At 39.0% G+C, this 16976-nt stretch overlaps 1 protein-coding gene across 1 annotated transcript; it reads left to right on the top strand.

Annotated features, from left to right (window-relative positions):
* Positions 1 to 3440: 3440 nt before the first annotated feature.
* LOC143883288 (S-adenosyl-L-methionine-dependent methyltransferases superfamily protein) lies at positions 3441 to 4639 on the top strand. Its single transcript, XM_077386633.1, has one exon. The coding sequence runs from the start codon at positions 3501 to 3503 to the stop codon at positions 4506 to 4508; it is 1008 nt and encodes a 335-aa protein (XP_077242748.1). The 5' UTR covers positions 3441 to 3500; the 3' UTR covers positions 4509 to 4639.
* Positions 4640 to 16976: the final 12337 nt, after the last annotated feature.

Raw genomic sequence — 16976 nt, 5'->3', positions numbered from 1 at the left:
AAAACCGAATTTAGAGATAACAGAAAGGGATCCTTAGCAGAGAAACCTTCCTGACTCTCTTTCTTCTCTACGTCTCCTTCTGTTTCTGGAATTTCTGGTTTCTCCCAAGATTATCTGATCAAGGCTTTCTGGCACATATAAGCGAGTTTGATAGGCATCCGGGCTGCGTGAGTGCACACCCCTGGAGCAAAAGTTATTGTATCCTGGAGACATACGCCGTGAAGCCCATTTGCACCGTTGATTCATCATAGTGGGGGCGAGATTTGTCTGGAGGACAGCGAAGATCCTTCGTGCCTCAACTCGGTAAGTGATCTAACGACTTTGTTTATTTGCTTACATTTAATTCTTGCAGTAAATAGCTACTGTCGATTTCTGATTCCAAAGTTGTGAAATTAAAAGGTTACAAGGTAATCTTGAATCCTAAATTACAGATTTGCACATCGATTTTTCTAATAGTTTTGACATGCATTCGCATTTTGAAACACTGGCTACATGGCACTCATGATCCACCAATCCCTTAGCCTACAAAGGGAATGGAGCACAAAAGAAATAGGTAAGTGCATGAGAGTTGGCACAACAGTAAATAAAAAGATAAATCAAGAAACAAGAGCAGAGCCATTCAAAAAAACAAGAAACAAGAGCGGAAAAATTGACATGACGACCCACGAATGAAAGCCAGCTGTACAGCGTGCAGGCAAGCTGTGGACCTCCTACAGCATGCTTTTGAATTCATCCACATCAATTCTTAGGTCGTCAACCACACCGTGCTACAGAAGAAGAAATCAAATTACAAAAGGTAAGTGTGAAGAAATTGAAGTAACCAGTGGGAGATAGTTGGCTTCGCCTCTAACTTAGCATGCCTCAGGTTCTTCAGAAAAGAAAAAAAAAATTGCTCGAGTGTTGAGACAAAAATATACAAGAATATGAACTATAGGAGTGCTTAATTGGAATTGCAGCTCATCGCTGAACTCGGAAGCTGGTAAGTTGTGAACCCCATTTTCATCTAAGAATCTATGATGGTGGTTATTGTTGAAGCTCACAATGTGCCATTTCACTAAATTGGCCATGCATGCTTGACAATCACAGCGCATTGAATTACAGCCACTTTGCAGGTTTACTCCATTGACTTCCTTTTGTTTCTTATAGCTGTCATGGTGATTAAAAAAAAATCTCTTCTATAAATCCCATCACCCCAAAATCTCTCCTATAAATCCCATCACCACCCTTCCTTTCCTACCATTCACTGACACCAAATGGATGAACCATTTTTCAACAAAATTTACTATATTTACCATAGGCGTGGTCACCATATTATATAGAACACTTGACCAATGCATGAAGCTTCAACCTGACGAATCCCATAGTTTGATTTTGGGAAAAATACAGATACACCCCCTCAACTATGGCAAAATTCCACTTCAAACCCCGTGGTTTCGAAGTTACCAAAGACACCCCCTAAACTATCCGTGGGTTTTTTTCTGTGACGGAGTGGACAGAGAGGAAGAAATGACTATAATGCCCTCATCTTCCCCGGCTAAAAATTAGGGTTTTCATACCTGAAAACTGAAAATTAGGATTTGATTCAAACCAATGTTTATTTATCAGCACAAAACTCGATGTATGGGTTTTATTTGTCTTCAATCACATCATTAGCATGCTTTGCATAGAAACCCTAATATTTTAGATCTTTATTTGTATTTTTTTTATCAGTGTCTTTTCTTGAAATGTGGGGTTTGATGTAGCCATGGAGTGGAGTTTCATTGACTATGGTGGAGGTGGCGACGGTGGCGGTGGGAAATGGTGTAACCCTGATCCCTCTGCAAATGGCTTACAACCAGTGACGAGGGTATTTATGTCCTCAAAATATTAACCATGGTTAGTTTTAGTCATTCCATCAGGTTAAACTAACGGACCATCAATGGAGGGGTCTACTTAAAAATGTCAGAAAGTTGAAGGGGGTGTCTTTGGTACCTTCATACCACGGGGTTAGAGGTGGAATTTGGCCATAATTGAGGGGGTGTATCTGTATTTTTCCCTTTGATTTTTTATGCACATTCTTTAAATTTTGAAAATTGTCTCACATAAAATAATTAAAGAAAGAAATACATATTTTAGAACCAGACAAAAACAATAATTAGAATAAACATCACACACACTCTCTTAAACAAACAAACAAATATTACTAGGGCAAAATCAGAAACAGGATGATTCAAATCTAAAGCAGGCAGAGGTTCACCAACATTACTCTAGGGCCTCTTTTAATACATCTAAAAATTATTTACATATAATTTTATGCGCAAATGATTTTGAAGTCAGCTACGAACTAAACTGATTTTTGATTTCCTTTTTCCCATATATTTTATCACACATTTCAATTTTTTAACCTCTCTGTGACAATATGGAGGAGAGTTTCCAAAACCCAATTCATATTTCAACAGAACGAAAGCCAGATATTTCATTTTCCCCTTATTTACAGTGGGTTTTTCGATTGCGAATAAACCCTTACGAGCACTTTCTAAGCTAAAACCTATGAGAGAGAAATACGAACCTTTTTCTTATTTTCTTTCTTTCTTCTTCCTCTTCAACTCTTCAAGGTTTAGACGTGTTAGGCCTAAAATCGGTAACAGATACGGCAGTAACATCAGAGCTGAGCTGGAGGACCCGAGGAGCCAAACTGAAGGAGCTGAGTTATGAGGGACCGGAGTGGAGAGGCTGAGGAGCTGAGTCCTGCACAAGGAGCAAACGAGGTTAGAAGACCAACCCGAAGTGTTGCTCCGGACAGGCCCTTCGACACTCAAGTCAGTATGAGCAGGAGTGCAGAGCTAGTTTTAAGAGTGATGGGTGAGAAGTTATTACCCTTGGTAAGAGCTTTGAAAGCCCTTTTATAGAGGGAAACCTGGGGTGGTTGGATTACCTACCCCAGGACAGGTGTCGGCTTGTCATAGGTTCGGGTTTACCTACTTCGAGGTAATTACCATAATACCCATGTACAACAATTAGGCTTGTGGTGGGCCATCCTGGGGCCACGTGTCAACAGCTAATTGGCTAGTGTTTTTATACCTTATCAAGACAATAGGGGTTAAAGGGAGGGCAAAGACGAGTATTTCGAGGGTATTTTCATCAATTGGTGAGATTGGCAAACATGTCACGTATGAAGCAGCAGATCCAAAGGTTACTGATATTCCCACTTCCATATTTGATAATGGAACAACAACAAACCGGCTGTCAAAGGCTATTGCCATTCCCAAAAACATGAGGGGTGTTGAGCCCGACCCAAGTTGCATGTTGCAAACAACCCTACCAAAAACAAGGCTCCCAACAGCCAATTAAATAATAAAAAGACAAGCTGTTCAGTCCCATTATCAAAACAATGGTAGTGCAACTATCAGCTGCCTGCAGATAATACGGAATTCACCCCTTTTCCCCGCTTCTATCTTATACCCAGTTACGCGTTCAAGCAGACACATCCACAGAGAACGAAGAAAGGCGTACTCGACTCGATGAAAGCCATTTCCAACGTCTCCATTTCCCACCAAATCCGACCGTTGGGCTCAGACCCATTTCAAAAATCCCTCCCTCCTCTCTCAACCCCACCTCAAAACCTCAAAGTTGCTCACAAAATCTCTCCATCTTTAACCAGGTTCCGATCATTATCTGCCAAAACCCAACAAACCCATCTCTCCAAAGATCAAAACAAGACCCAAGACGATGGCATTCCCGCCAATTACGTCAAAACTCTACTAAAATTCAAATCCAGGCATAACTACATCAGGGTTCTAGAAGTATCTAGAAGGGCCGACCACCCATTTGCAGGCTCCAGGCTCCTCCTGCTAGACAACCCAGGTAACATCCATAGCATATCTTTCCTTTTCAAATTCCTCACACAAACTTACTTTGATGTTTTTGCTACTCTCCCACCAATTTTACCTCCCGGCCCATTGGGAATTCTAGGGTTTGGCGCGGGGTCCACCGCCCGTTTGATCTTGCACCTATACCCTCATGTTGAAATCCATGGATGGGAGCTTGACCCTTCTGTAATTTCAGTTGGTAGAGAGTACTTTGGCCTTTCAAATCTTGAAACAGAGAATCCAAAACAGCTTTTTGTTTATATAGGAGATGCATTGAATGCCAATGTTAGAGACGGGTTTTCGGGGATTTTGGTTGATTTGTTTTGTAAAGGGAGTGTGATTCCAGAGCTTCAGGATTGGAGGACTTGGGAGAAATTGAAGAGGGGTTTGAGAAAGGGAGGGAGGATTATGGTGAATTGTGGGGGAAGTTGTGTTGAGTCTGAGGATCCAAGGAGAGATGGGAATTTAATTAAAGAGGAAACTTTGAAGGCAATGGATCAAGTCTTTCCGGGTCGATTGTTTGTTCTGAATCTTGGAAATCGAAACGAGGATAGTTGTATAGCTCTGACTGGGGATTTGCCTGATCTTGATGCATGGAGGCAGGCATTGCCAGCGTCGTTGAGATTTTATGCGGATATGTGGGCTCCTTTTCATGGATAGTATGATCTGCCCTCTTCTTCTCCCTCTATCTCCTTTTTTCTTGTACTTCTATTGGAAATTTGAATTTGTGATGTCTCTTCTTGTTATACCAAATTATTTATTGAAATGAAGCTCTTTGTTTCTTTTTTCCTTGCTCATGTCTGTGTTGTATTGATAATTATAGAATCATGTTACAATTGCTGTTCATAAAGATCAAGGTCTTTACTGTGATATAATATAAGGTCAAGCGTTCATTCTTCATGGTTTTCTATTAACACAAAAGAAAAGTGTTCATAAAGCTTCCAAGTTTGATCATACTTTGGAAATGGATGTGGGCATGTCTATGTCTTAGTTTCTTTTTGCTTTGTTTTTGTTCGTTAGATCTTAGTTGATAAAAGAATTCCTATTTATCTTGTTTTCCTCCATAAACATTAAAAAATCCTACTAGATTGCCATTTTGTTTTGATTGTTAGTCTAGATCATATTTTCATCACTCCCCCGAGTCAACTCCTACTTACCTTGGCCGTGTTCTTCTCCAAGTCCGCGTTTTGCGCTATAAATTCAATCAAAACTACTGAACTCTCCCAAGTTATGATCACGTCAGCCGAGTTCGTGCCGAGTCGACTATGAGTTGCCTTGGCCACGTTTTGATTCGCATCCACGTTTTAAACAGTGGTCTAGATACTCAGGTACGGATACGGATGTGGGTAATAGAGATATGGCTAGCATTTTACGAAATTAGGACATGGATACAGATATGAGTACCAAATACTCATGTGGATCAAGACATGTATAAGCAAAAAAGTTAGAAAACCAAGCAAGAGTTAACCTTGAAAAAGAAATTATTAATGTATTGTAGTTAGCATCGATAAGAGGATGTTAACAATAGAATAAGAGTTGTGAGGCCAGAATATATGGAATGCAACTTTAGTAATATAAGGAGGCGGAACGAGGATGTAGTCAATATGACTGGACAGGAGGTACCTAAGAGGGATATCTTTTGCTACCTTGATTCAATTCTACATAATGAAGGAGGGATTGAATTTGATGTTAACCATAAAATAAGAGCAGGTTGGTTAAAGTGGAAGCTTGCCTCAGGAGTTTTGTGCGACCGTAAAATCCCTACCAAATTGAAGGGAAAGTTTTATAAGACAGCTGTGAGGCCAGCCATATTGTACGGCTCAGAATGTTGGGCCACCAAGAAGCAGCATGTGCATAAGATGAGTGTAGAGGAGATGTGAATGCTTAGATGGATGTGCGGCCACACAAAGTTAGATAGAATTAAAAATGAAGACATTCGTAAAAAGGTGGGGGCGGCACCAATTGAGGAGAAGATGAGAGAGCACCGCTTAAGATGGTTTGGACACATCCAACGTAGGCCTTTGGATGCTCTAGTGAGAAGAGGCGACTCGTGCCAAATTGATGGAGTAAAAAGAGGTAGGGGCAGACCGAAAACAACTTGGGTAGAAACAATGACCTTGGATAGGAGGATAGGATAGAATGGAAGAAAATGATCCACGTAGAAGAACCCAACAAGAGCCAGGATTAGAGCCGGATAGATTCCTTCTTCATGAAATTTTTCTAAAGGATTCATTTAGCCGACCCCAACTAGTTTGGGACAAAGGCTTTGTTGAGTTGAGTTGAGTTAGCATCGATAAGACTCACATGTCTGAATTTTAAATTGCAAACATAAAACACAATCAAACTATTTTTTTTTTAATGGCTATAAAATTTTATTAAGAAATGGCAAAATCCGGAGACCGAGATGGTCACAATACAGAACAGCAGAGCAAAACAAATAGGACCAAAGAAAACCTCCTCCAAAGGTATAGAGAAGGGCAAAGTACAAGACAAATTCGGGGGGGGGGATCAAATTGCACTAGCCCTTCCTTATACAACCAATTCTTGGCTAACCGGTCGGCTTCACCATTTGCAGACCTCATTTTTCCCGCGCAATTTGGAATACTGTAACGGTCGATATCCATTCTTCTTCTTTTTTCTCCAAATGTCGGGTCACCAATCTATTATGTTATGTCTGACATGCTGAAATGCTATATTTGCACCCCGGGTAAGGTCCCGAATCTCGTCAAATAGCAGGGTAAATCTCCAAGGGAAGGAGAGATCCATTAAGCCAACGGATTACTTTCAGGGCGTCCCCTTCCACCAACACATTAACTAAGGATTCTCTATGGAGGAGTTTGAATCTTTAGGTTTCTTCTGGGCTGATACATGAAATTTAAAAGTAAATGCCTAAAGAATATACCAAGAGAAAAATGTTATTATTGTATTGTGCCCTATTCTAAACTATTATGTCTAACCATCTAGAACTGCTATCCTAGACTCGATTCCACTAGACTCGACTGATTTTTAAAGCTTTTTTGTACAATTGCTTAAATTCATGTGAATTGTGAATTTTGGGACTCTCTATATGCCCTAACTAATGCAAGTTGATTATCCTTAAACTAAAGCAGGTGGGCCCTACATCCTATGTGTATCTAGGCTGTGCATCCTAAAGAAAACCATGGGCTGACTATATGCTTCCTAGTCTAGCCATCGGTTCGACTAAGTGTCTAACCGATCGACTCGAGGCCTCCTAACTCTAAGGACACTCACGCGACGAGACACACCATATCAACAAATCAAGACAGACATCTAACTCTAAAACACCCTAAATAGCTAGGACAGACTCCTAACTCTAGGGGAAGATCTTTTTGAAAAGGGTTTGAATATTTTTGTAATTTTGAAAGGTTTGAAATGTTTATTTTTAAAGGTTTGGCTGGACCTGGGATGTGGATCCCAAGCTGCACTACGTACCTTGTGGAAGAGGATCAAGCCAACGTAGTTCGGAAAAGAATTCCTAACTACTCTCCTATGACTCAAGGTTTTTGAGATTTTTGGTTTTTCAGATGTTTTTGTTGTTTTTAAGTGTTTTTGACTCAAGGGGGACAAATCCTATCATCATAAGGGGAGGACAGACTCCTGAATATCCCGCAAAGGTTGGACAGCATCCTATGCTTTGCGAGGAAAAAGAACAGAAACACAGCTCTGCGAGGGTTGGACAGCATCCTATACCTTGCAAGAGCGGATAGAAAAACACATGATTTGATAAGAGGTAGAATAGAATCCTAACCCCTAGGATGATAGGACTGACTCCCTAGACTAAGGACGGATTCCTATGCTAGTGGACTATCAAACTAAGATAAAGCTCACAAGTAATAAGGAAAAAGAGACCTTGTGCATATTTGGCAAAGGTAAAAAACACCCAGCCGGGCCGGACAGCTACCTAGCCCTAGGGTGTAACAAATGTGCAACCCAATACCCATAAGGGTAGGGGTATGATGCCAAGCCGAGTAGGGTGTTCTCCCAAAAACCAAAAGACGCACAAAGAGGAGGTTTAGCAAGAAAATGAGACTAGGTAAGTCTCTTAGACACAGAGGTAGGATAGAGAAAAATGCTAACAAGACTAGGCAAGTCTCCTAGACACAGAGATGAGATAGAGAAAAATGCTAGCAAGACTGGGCAAGTCTCCTAGGATGGGCTTCAAGTAACCTTATCATCGCCTAAACAATGATAAGAAAATGAGATAACTGACAGACCAAGTTGGTCTTCGACTAGAAGAGGGTTTAAGACCTATGAGACTAGAGGTAGTCTTCTAGGAGTTGACTCAGGTTGATTCATTAATGAGACAATGCCTGTCTTCAAAGATTTGGATCTAAAAGACTAGGCAAGTCTTTTGAGAAAATGGAATGCTATTTGGACTGTGCAAGTCCCCCTAGAGATGGGCTTGGGATGACTCCTTCATAGCCCTTGCAACGAGAGGGAATTCTAGTATCTAAAGAATTTTAACAGAAATCTATAAGACTGTGTTAGTCTATCAAAGAGAGAAGAAAAGGCTACCAGATAATCGCAAATTTCATTCTAAAAATAAATCAAGTGCTAAGCAAAGAAGAATTTTCAATAAAAAGAATATACAATCTATAGCAATCATAAAATGATAAATAACATTAATTAGTCCAGACCAGCCGCTGGATAGCCTAATAAAGTAAAAGAAAAACAATATCAAACACTTCTATGCCCAATCACAAACACCACCCCAATATGGGGATGAAATCAGATGATGCTAAAGTAATCATCTGATATCATATACACATGATAATAATTCTAATCCCGCCTTGAGATCAGACAGTACTCATGTCGATAATATCGAATAGAGTAGTCATCTGATCCCCTTCTTCCTATTAAACAATTCATTTAAATAAAAGAGAGACAAGTATAATAAGCTTTGAGGTAATCTCATCTGAACAATCCATTTATCTTCAGAATCTAACTCAAAACTTAAAAACTTTTATCAAATCATATAAGCATCACAACATTTCATTCATTGCAACCCACTCTGGACATTCTAACCCTGTACAAACAGTTCTTATCGTACAAACAAAATACTTAAGTTTAAAATATACAACATACAGAATAAAAAATAAAACACTCATTTGATTTTGACTATAACAATATAAAAAAAAAATTCTTTTTGCAGACATGTTAGCCACCACCATAGGAGAAATCACTTCCTTTTGCATAGGAGAAATTGAAAAGCCACAAGGGTAAAAGAATCTATAAATCTATGGATTTCCAACTACTTTTATAACTTATTTAAAAATCTAATTTTCCATTGTTGGTGACTGAATTGGATACCAAAGGTATAAATTTCAACACATGCTCTAATAATGGAACACGAGGACATATCAGTTGTAGCCACCACCATCAAGATAAAACTGTATTGATTACAAAGAGTGGGCAGGCTATTTTCAAAGCATAATAAAATAGACAAGTGCAATGTTATTATAACTTCCTTAAGAAAGTCACTGTATAAGATAAAAGAAGACTAATTGTTCGGTCCTTTTGCAAGTGATACCAGGCTTGGTCTCTTTTCTACTTGAGGTAAGGGCTGTTAATATTAAAAAGAGCGTAAATACCAAAGGGGCAAGAGAGTTGTACATATCAAAATGGTGATGGCTGCAAATATCAAAGATGAGATGGTGGCAAATATCAAAGAGGATGAGGGGCTGCAAATATCAAAGGTGAGATGGCTGCCATATCAAATAGGGTATGAGGGCTGTCCATATCAAACAGGGATGAGGGCTGTGCATAGCAAATGGAATGGGGCTGTGCATATCAAATGGGACATGAGGGCTGTCCATATCAATTGGGGGAGGTGGTGGGGTGGTTAAACCAGTCGAGAGAGAGCATTTTTAGATTTTTGGTTTCCTTCTTAATATACATTATTGGGAGATGATTCCCACTCAAGACATTGAGGTTAGTGGCTTAGATATTGTCATGTTATGTGAGGTATGTTACATTTTATTCATGCTTTTGATCATACTAATATAGCTGTTGATGTTTCCTGAGTTCTGTCTCTTCTTGCTTGTGCACCTACTAGTCTGGTACTTGCTCAAGGATGTGGAGTTATTATGTCATTAAGTAATTTGGGTCTTGAAGATTTAGGGAAACAGTGTTGATTTTACATTGATGTGGGCATTCAAATAATAAGTCGGCTCTATTGGCATCTTCAGTCTCTAGATTCATGCACTGATGCCGCACATTAGTTATATTCATCTATGACTATGAAAGCAGAAATGGTCTCCTTGAGTAAGACTGACTATCTTATACATTCTTTTGGGTAATCTGTGGTCTGATGTAGGGGTTTTGTCTTAGATTCACAAAGCTCTTGGGGATTGTGGTGAATTTATGGGTTTGGTCAGCAACTCCTTTGACAAATATATGGAGTATAGCATGACATCAATTCTAAGGCCTTAATTCAAATTATAAACAAAACATTAATGCTGCAACAACTGGTGATACTTCTGGATTCATTTTTACACTGAATGCTTCAAAAGTATTAGGTTTCCTTTGTAGAAGTGGTTCTTTCTCAGTTAAAGTCTGCTACAGGTATTTGGATGAGCAATAAAAAAAATTGCGCTTCACGCTTGATAACTTTGGGTTGATTAACACCTTGGGTGGAGGTGTATGAGAAGGTAATTAACTGTAACCTTGATAACCTTAATGGGGATGTACTATCCTAGATGTTTTGACTTTACATGGTTAACAGAAAGTGAATATTTTACTTGTTCTTTTACCCTTCTTTTTAAGTCACTTTCCTGTGTTATACACTCCTTTAGCAGTGAAATAAATTTGATGTACAAAAAGAGAAAACGGTAGAAAGTCGACACCTAAGCAATCACAATGAATCGGAAACCGTTTTCAATTCGGGAATCTCTAACCTCAATGGTGCTTATTAAAAATTGCATGTTGAATGAATTACACAAGTGTTGTCTAAGACATGTGGAAGAGGTGCAAAGTGTTGTAAAATGTATGTGGTCCACTTGATAGTTAGATCTTTACAGGTATATGACCTTAAATTGAAGTTAAGAGGTCCAATATTTCAGTCAGCTGGTTACTGTGTGTGTGTGTGTGTGTGTGTGTGTGTGTGTGTTCTGAGTAAAATATTTTACTGTGAACTAGAACATTGTGTTCTATCAAATTGAAATTCACCAAAGCAGCTTTACTCCACATAGATGAGGGTAGATTGTCAAGAGAGGTTCCCTCAAGACGGTTGTTGGGGCCAACAAAAAGGACGGACGACCATGGGATCATCGCCAACTCCATTTCAGAAATGAGAAATCCTCCACTTCTCAGGTGGATTAAGGAGACTTTAAGGCTCTTCACAATTGTGGTCTCAGTTGTTTCTGTACTCTATTTATTTGCTGCAATAAAGTTCATAATTGTAAATGCTTGCAAGTTGATTAGCATACATGACAAGACAAAACAAATTTTTTAAGCCATTGCTCAATTATAACAGAGGGCGGAAACCTCTTGGTGGATGTCAACCAACTCTTTTCCAATTTCTGTAAGTTAGACATAGAAGACCTCAGGCGTATATGATCCTCATCTTTCTTCCCCATTTGAAAAATGGGTATTAGTCGAAAAGAATCTCAGTAGACGTCGTAGAGATTATAAGAAAATAGCATTGATATTTTGCTAATATGAACCTGTTTTCAGTACTTGGTGAGTTGGTGTTCAATTCATGGTTTTTCTACTTTGAATATTCAGCTCAAAATGGATGGCCACTCTATGAGACAAGATTAACTGTACGTCAAATTTATGTGAATGTAACATGTATGTAGCTTGTGAACCAAAGCAAGATATGAATCTAAAATGGAAATGCAATTTTGTTTGTGGTAAAGTGAGATTGCAGATAACTTAATACATGTTCATAACTCGGGGTTATCTAAGGTGTTTTTTTTTTTTTTTGGTGGTTAAGAGACATAGAGCACGCACTGGACAGGGGTACAACTCGGGTCAGGTTGGACTGGGTTGAGGCCAACCGGAACCCGACCTCAGGAACCATTTACTCAACCCGAACCCGACCCGATTTCCAACCCAATGAGCGGATGAGGTTTAACCCAACCCAACCCGAGGGACCCTATTTTGCAACCCGAACCCGACCTGACCCGAGTTCAACCCTACCCAAGTCGAGTTTTTAAGCTTACTAAAAACAAAAATGATAAAATGTCAGGGTTTCACTTCGGTCGGGTTGCCCAAGCCCTCAACTCTACCCGAGTTGGGAAAACTCAACCCGAACATGACCCGACTGTATTTTCGGGTTGAACCCAACCCAAGTTGCACCCCTAGCACTGGTGAAGCCCTGGAAGGAAACAGGCCCACGTGAGTGGATGATCCAAACCATTCATTTTTTGGGCCGTAATTGATAGGTCGTACCCTGATCCAAAACCCTTCAACTAGATGAGCTTCCATTGCCGAGCCGTCCTAAACAAGGGCCACAAATGGAAAAACGTTGTACGTTCCAACCAATGGCTTGCAGATGGATGGTCAGAGTATAAATGATCAAATGAACTGATATACATCTTGTCATCATTAAGGCATGGGCCATGATATGAACGATCCAGATCATGCAAGCATCCTCTGGGTGAGCCCATTTCAACCCTGACCAAACTCATTCCAAAAACAAAACCTAAAAGAAATACAGATCATCATCTTCAATTCGCATAGTATAAGATACAAAATAAGGAGAGAGCTGTTATGGTAGGGGGGTGTGAGATTTTTCCTCACTTTTGTTTTGGACTAGTGTGGCACAAAATTTGCCGTAAGCTGGAAGATATCCGTCTTTTGATGGGACCGGCATTTCGTCCAACACAAGAATGAAGGTGGCTTCCAAGTTCCAACACAAGATTGAGGATGTTGAGAGGACTTATACCCCTAGATATATTCAAAAATTTCACTCTCAATACCATCCTAAAATCAACTGATTTGATCAGCCAAACCCATCTGACCCAAATCCAAACTCATCTTTATTTTTTTAACCAACCACATTGAAACTCATGACTCTCATTAGAATTTCTCAACAACCCACGACAAATGGCTTCCCTCCAGTCTCGCATCCATACAATACTAGACTTTCTAGCAAACGGAGGCAACTCATCCCCAATCCCCCCTCCTTCTGTGGGACACAGAGCCCAACCAAGAACACTAATGAGGTGATGAGTCCAACTCTCTTTCTTTCTTTTTCTTTGAGTTCAACATGGAGAGCCTTGATAATGCTCCTTTTATGAAGGCACTGAAAAAGTTCGCCATCCATGAATGGAGGGTGATGTTCATAAAGATGCCCCAACAGAGGAGAGTGGCTTGGTTGGCTAGTCTTTAGGACTTTCTATAGGTCCAAAGCATTACAGAAAGTCTCTTGCTCAGCTTTACATAGGGGACATGTGGTGTTTAGGTTGTTCCCAAGGAACTTTGATAGTGAATGTCCCTTCTTTATGTCTTGTTTTGGTCATTCTGAAGCTTTTGCCTTGTTCTTTTGTTTACCTTTCTTACTAGAGTAATTTAAGATCATATCATAGTAAATGGATAGTAAATGGACTTCGTTTATTTTGTTTTTTTTTTTGTCTGAGGTCGAGAATAAAAGTACAGGAAATGTTATCAAATAATCCTCAGAAGAGAAACTATTGTGAATGCATGTTCTCAACATAATCTTTAGGTTTATTCTGGGTTGATACATGAAACTTAAAAGTAAATGCGTAAAGAATATACCAAGAGAAAAATGTTATTATTGGATTGTAATCAGGACCATTCCAATTTGAAGGCAGAGTTAATTTGCAAGCCATTAGTAGCCCATTTTAGCACAACCATATTTTGATATTTGCACAAACCCAGCTCTCTTTTCTTCTTTAATTGGCTTGTGAGAGCTTTTTGGGAAATGTAATAACCTTTTGACAGCTCTTTAAATACTAAAAGCCAAGACGGTTTGTGAAAGGGAAATGATATCCCCCGCCTCCCCCCTCAACGGTTTCTGTGAGAATGGTTCACTGCTTGAGGATAAATTCACCCCCTTTAACATTTTTCTTTGCCTTTAAAACCTAACGAATAACGTTAGGGGGGGGAGGGATATCATTCCCTTTGTGGAAATATCAAAATGTGATTGTGCTGATATCAGTTCCCTTTAAATAGACGTTTTCATGGTTTCCTTCTGAATATACATTATTGGGAGCTGATTCCCACTCAGAACATTATTGTCATGTTATGTGAGGTATGTTACATTTTATTCAGCTTTTGGTCATACTAAAATAGCCGCTGATGCTTCCTAAGTTCTATGTCTTATCGCTTGTGCAACCACCAGTCTGGCACTTGCTCAGTTGCTCCAGGATGTGATGTTATTATGTCATTAAGTAATTTGGGTCTTGAAGATTCAGGAAAACAGTGTGGAGTTTACATTGATGTGGCCATTCAAATAATAATTCGTCTCATATTGACATTTCAGTTTCTAGATTCATGCACTGATGCCTCACATTAGTTATATTCCATTATGACTATGAAAGCAGAAATGGTCTGCTCGAGTAAGACTGACCTTTTTATACACCCTTTTGGGTAATCTGCGGTCTGGGTTCGTAGGGATTTAGTCTTAGATTCACAAATCTCTTGAGGGTTGTGGCGAATTTATGGGTTTGGTCAGCAAATCCTTTAGACAAATATATGGAATGTAGAATAACATCTGTTAACTTACCAACTTCTCCAAAAGCTTAATCTGTTAGAGAAAGGAGTTATTTATCTTTTATACTTTAACACTCTCCCGCACGTGTGGCCCACTTGGCAAACACGTGGCAAATGTGGTCCCACTTTGGACTGACCATCGCATGTGGATTTTTGCTATCTGGGAGGTTTGAACTTGAGACCTATGCTTTGATACCAAATTAACTTACCAACTTCTCCAAAAGCTTAAGCTGTTGGAGAAAGGAGTTATTTATCTTTTATACTTTAACAACATCAATTCCAAGGTCTTAATTCAAATCAGAACCAAATCCTTAATGTTACGGCAACTGTCGTTACTTCTGGATTCATTTTTACTCAATGCTTCAAAAGATACATTACTGTGCCTTCTTTTTTTTTAAATGACTATATTAATTGAGTAAGAATACAGACGATTACATGATGCGTGGCATGGGGGTCAAGATGTTCCCGAACCGAAACAGAGATACCCTATGCAATATGCCCCCTGATGTTGGGATACCCCATTCGACAGTGTAGATGACTGGATCACCCCCCATTTGCCTCTTGTCCACACCCGCTTTTGCCAGTTCGTCCGCTTTGTCATACATTACTATGCTTTCCTTTATAGAAGTAGTTCTCTGTCAGTCCAAGTCTGCTAACAGGTATTTGGATGAGCAATAAATTTGTTGTGTGCTTCAGCTTGACAACTTTGGGTTGCTCAACATCTTGGGTAGAGGTGTATGAAAAGGTAATTTAACTGTAAACTTGATAACTATGATGGGGATGTACTATCCTGGATCTTTTGACTTTACATAGTTGGCAGAAAGTGAATTTTTCACTTGTTCTTTTACTCATCTTTTAAGTCGCTTGTGTTCTACATTCTAGCAGTGAAATAAATTGATGTACATTGACAGAGAAAACAGTACAAAGTCTAAAACTAAGCAGTCATAATGAATAAGAAACAATTACCAAATTGGGATATCCAACCTCCATAATGCTTATTAAAAAAAAATGCATGTTGAATGAATTTACATTCAACATATAAAAGGTGAAAAGTGTTTAAAATGTATGGCGTCCACTTAGTAGTTAGATCTTTATAGGTGTATGACCTTAAACTGAAGTTAAGAGGTCCAATGTTTCAGTCAGCAGGTTAGTCTCTCTATGTGGGTGTGTGTATTCTGAGTGAAGTATATTGTACTCGGAACTAGAACATTGAGTTCCCTCAACACGGTTCTTGGGGCCAACAAATTTTGGTGGAAATAATTCTTAAGAAATAGAAGCATTTGGTCCTCCATTCATACAACCCTGTTTTCCATTTTGAATATTCAGCTCAAAATGAATGGCCACTCTATGAGAGAAGATTAACTGTACATCAAATTTATGAGAATGTAACATGCATGTCGCTTGTGATCCAAAGCAATATATGAATTTAAAAAGGAAATGCAATTTTTTTGTGGTTAAGTGAGATTAATTGTCACTTATCAGTTCTTTGTATCTTAGACTAATGATTGCAGATAAATTAATGCATGTTCATAACCATGTCAGTTGACATGTGGGCGTCCGTTCAAGTCAATAAATATCCCATGCATCGGTCTCGTTTATGGATGTTAAGCGAGCCGTTTTTCTTTGATTAGCATCTAAGCAAGATTTGTAATTTGTAAATAGGATCTAATTCATTTCCGAGCAAATGAGTAAACAAATCAAATGGGATGGTGTCCATAGGCCTTTGAATGCCTGTAAAAAATCATTTGCAGTCCTATATGCAAATGATTTTGGATTAAAATATGATTATTTGTAAATAACGATCATAACAATTTCAGAAATAATATAATTAATGGCTTCTAAAGAGGCACTTCGTCTTCTAACTCATGACTGAGCTTTTCATCAGTGTGAGCTGAGCTTTACATGAGTTGCAAGCACCGAATGACTAAACCTTTGTGTTTGACGGATTGCGATGTGGCCCAAGTCGTGCCTCATTCCTAGACCCTATTATGCTTTAGCTATATAAGCAAGATGTATAGATTTGCATAATGCATAGATTAGTGCTACAGTATCGCAAACTGTTTCTTGCTTTTCCTAATAACAGAGCATAATTATATGTGATCTGGAAAAACCTGCTGAGGGCTTTCACATATGAATATGTTCAGGTAATAGAGTCAGAATTTCAGCAACATACATTATCTGTAGTGTGAAACCGCCATTCAAATTTCCTAGTTCGTTTTCATTTTCGGACATAAAATAGTTTTTTATTTCTGAAAACAAATCAGCTAATCTTGACAAAGAAATTAAATTGAAGCATGTTATGTTTCTGCAAGTGTTGATTTGGTTGTCTCGGAATCATATGAATGGGTTCAAACGAACAGTCAGAGGGGGTGTGATCATCAAAAACCAAGCTGAGGGCATAGAAAACAGAAACCTCAAATCATGAAA

This window comes from Tasmannia lanceolata, unplaced genomic scaffold, assembly GCF_043159265.1.
Source record: "Tasmannia lanceolata isolate RefF3 unplaced genomic scaffold, GAP_Taslan_0.1 ptg000008l, whole genome shotgun sequence".
In the NCBI taxonomy this organism is placed as follows: domain Eukaryota; kingdom Viridiplantae; phylum Streptophyta; class Magnoliopsida; order Canellales; family Winteraceae; genus Tasmannia; species Tasmannia lanceolata.
Note: the sequence above shows the minus strand (reverse complement) of the source record. Positions and strands in the feature narration are given on the sequence as shown.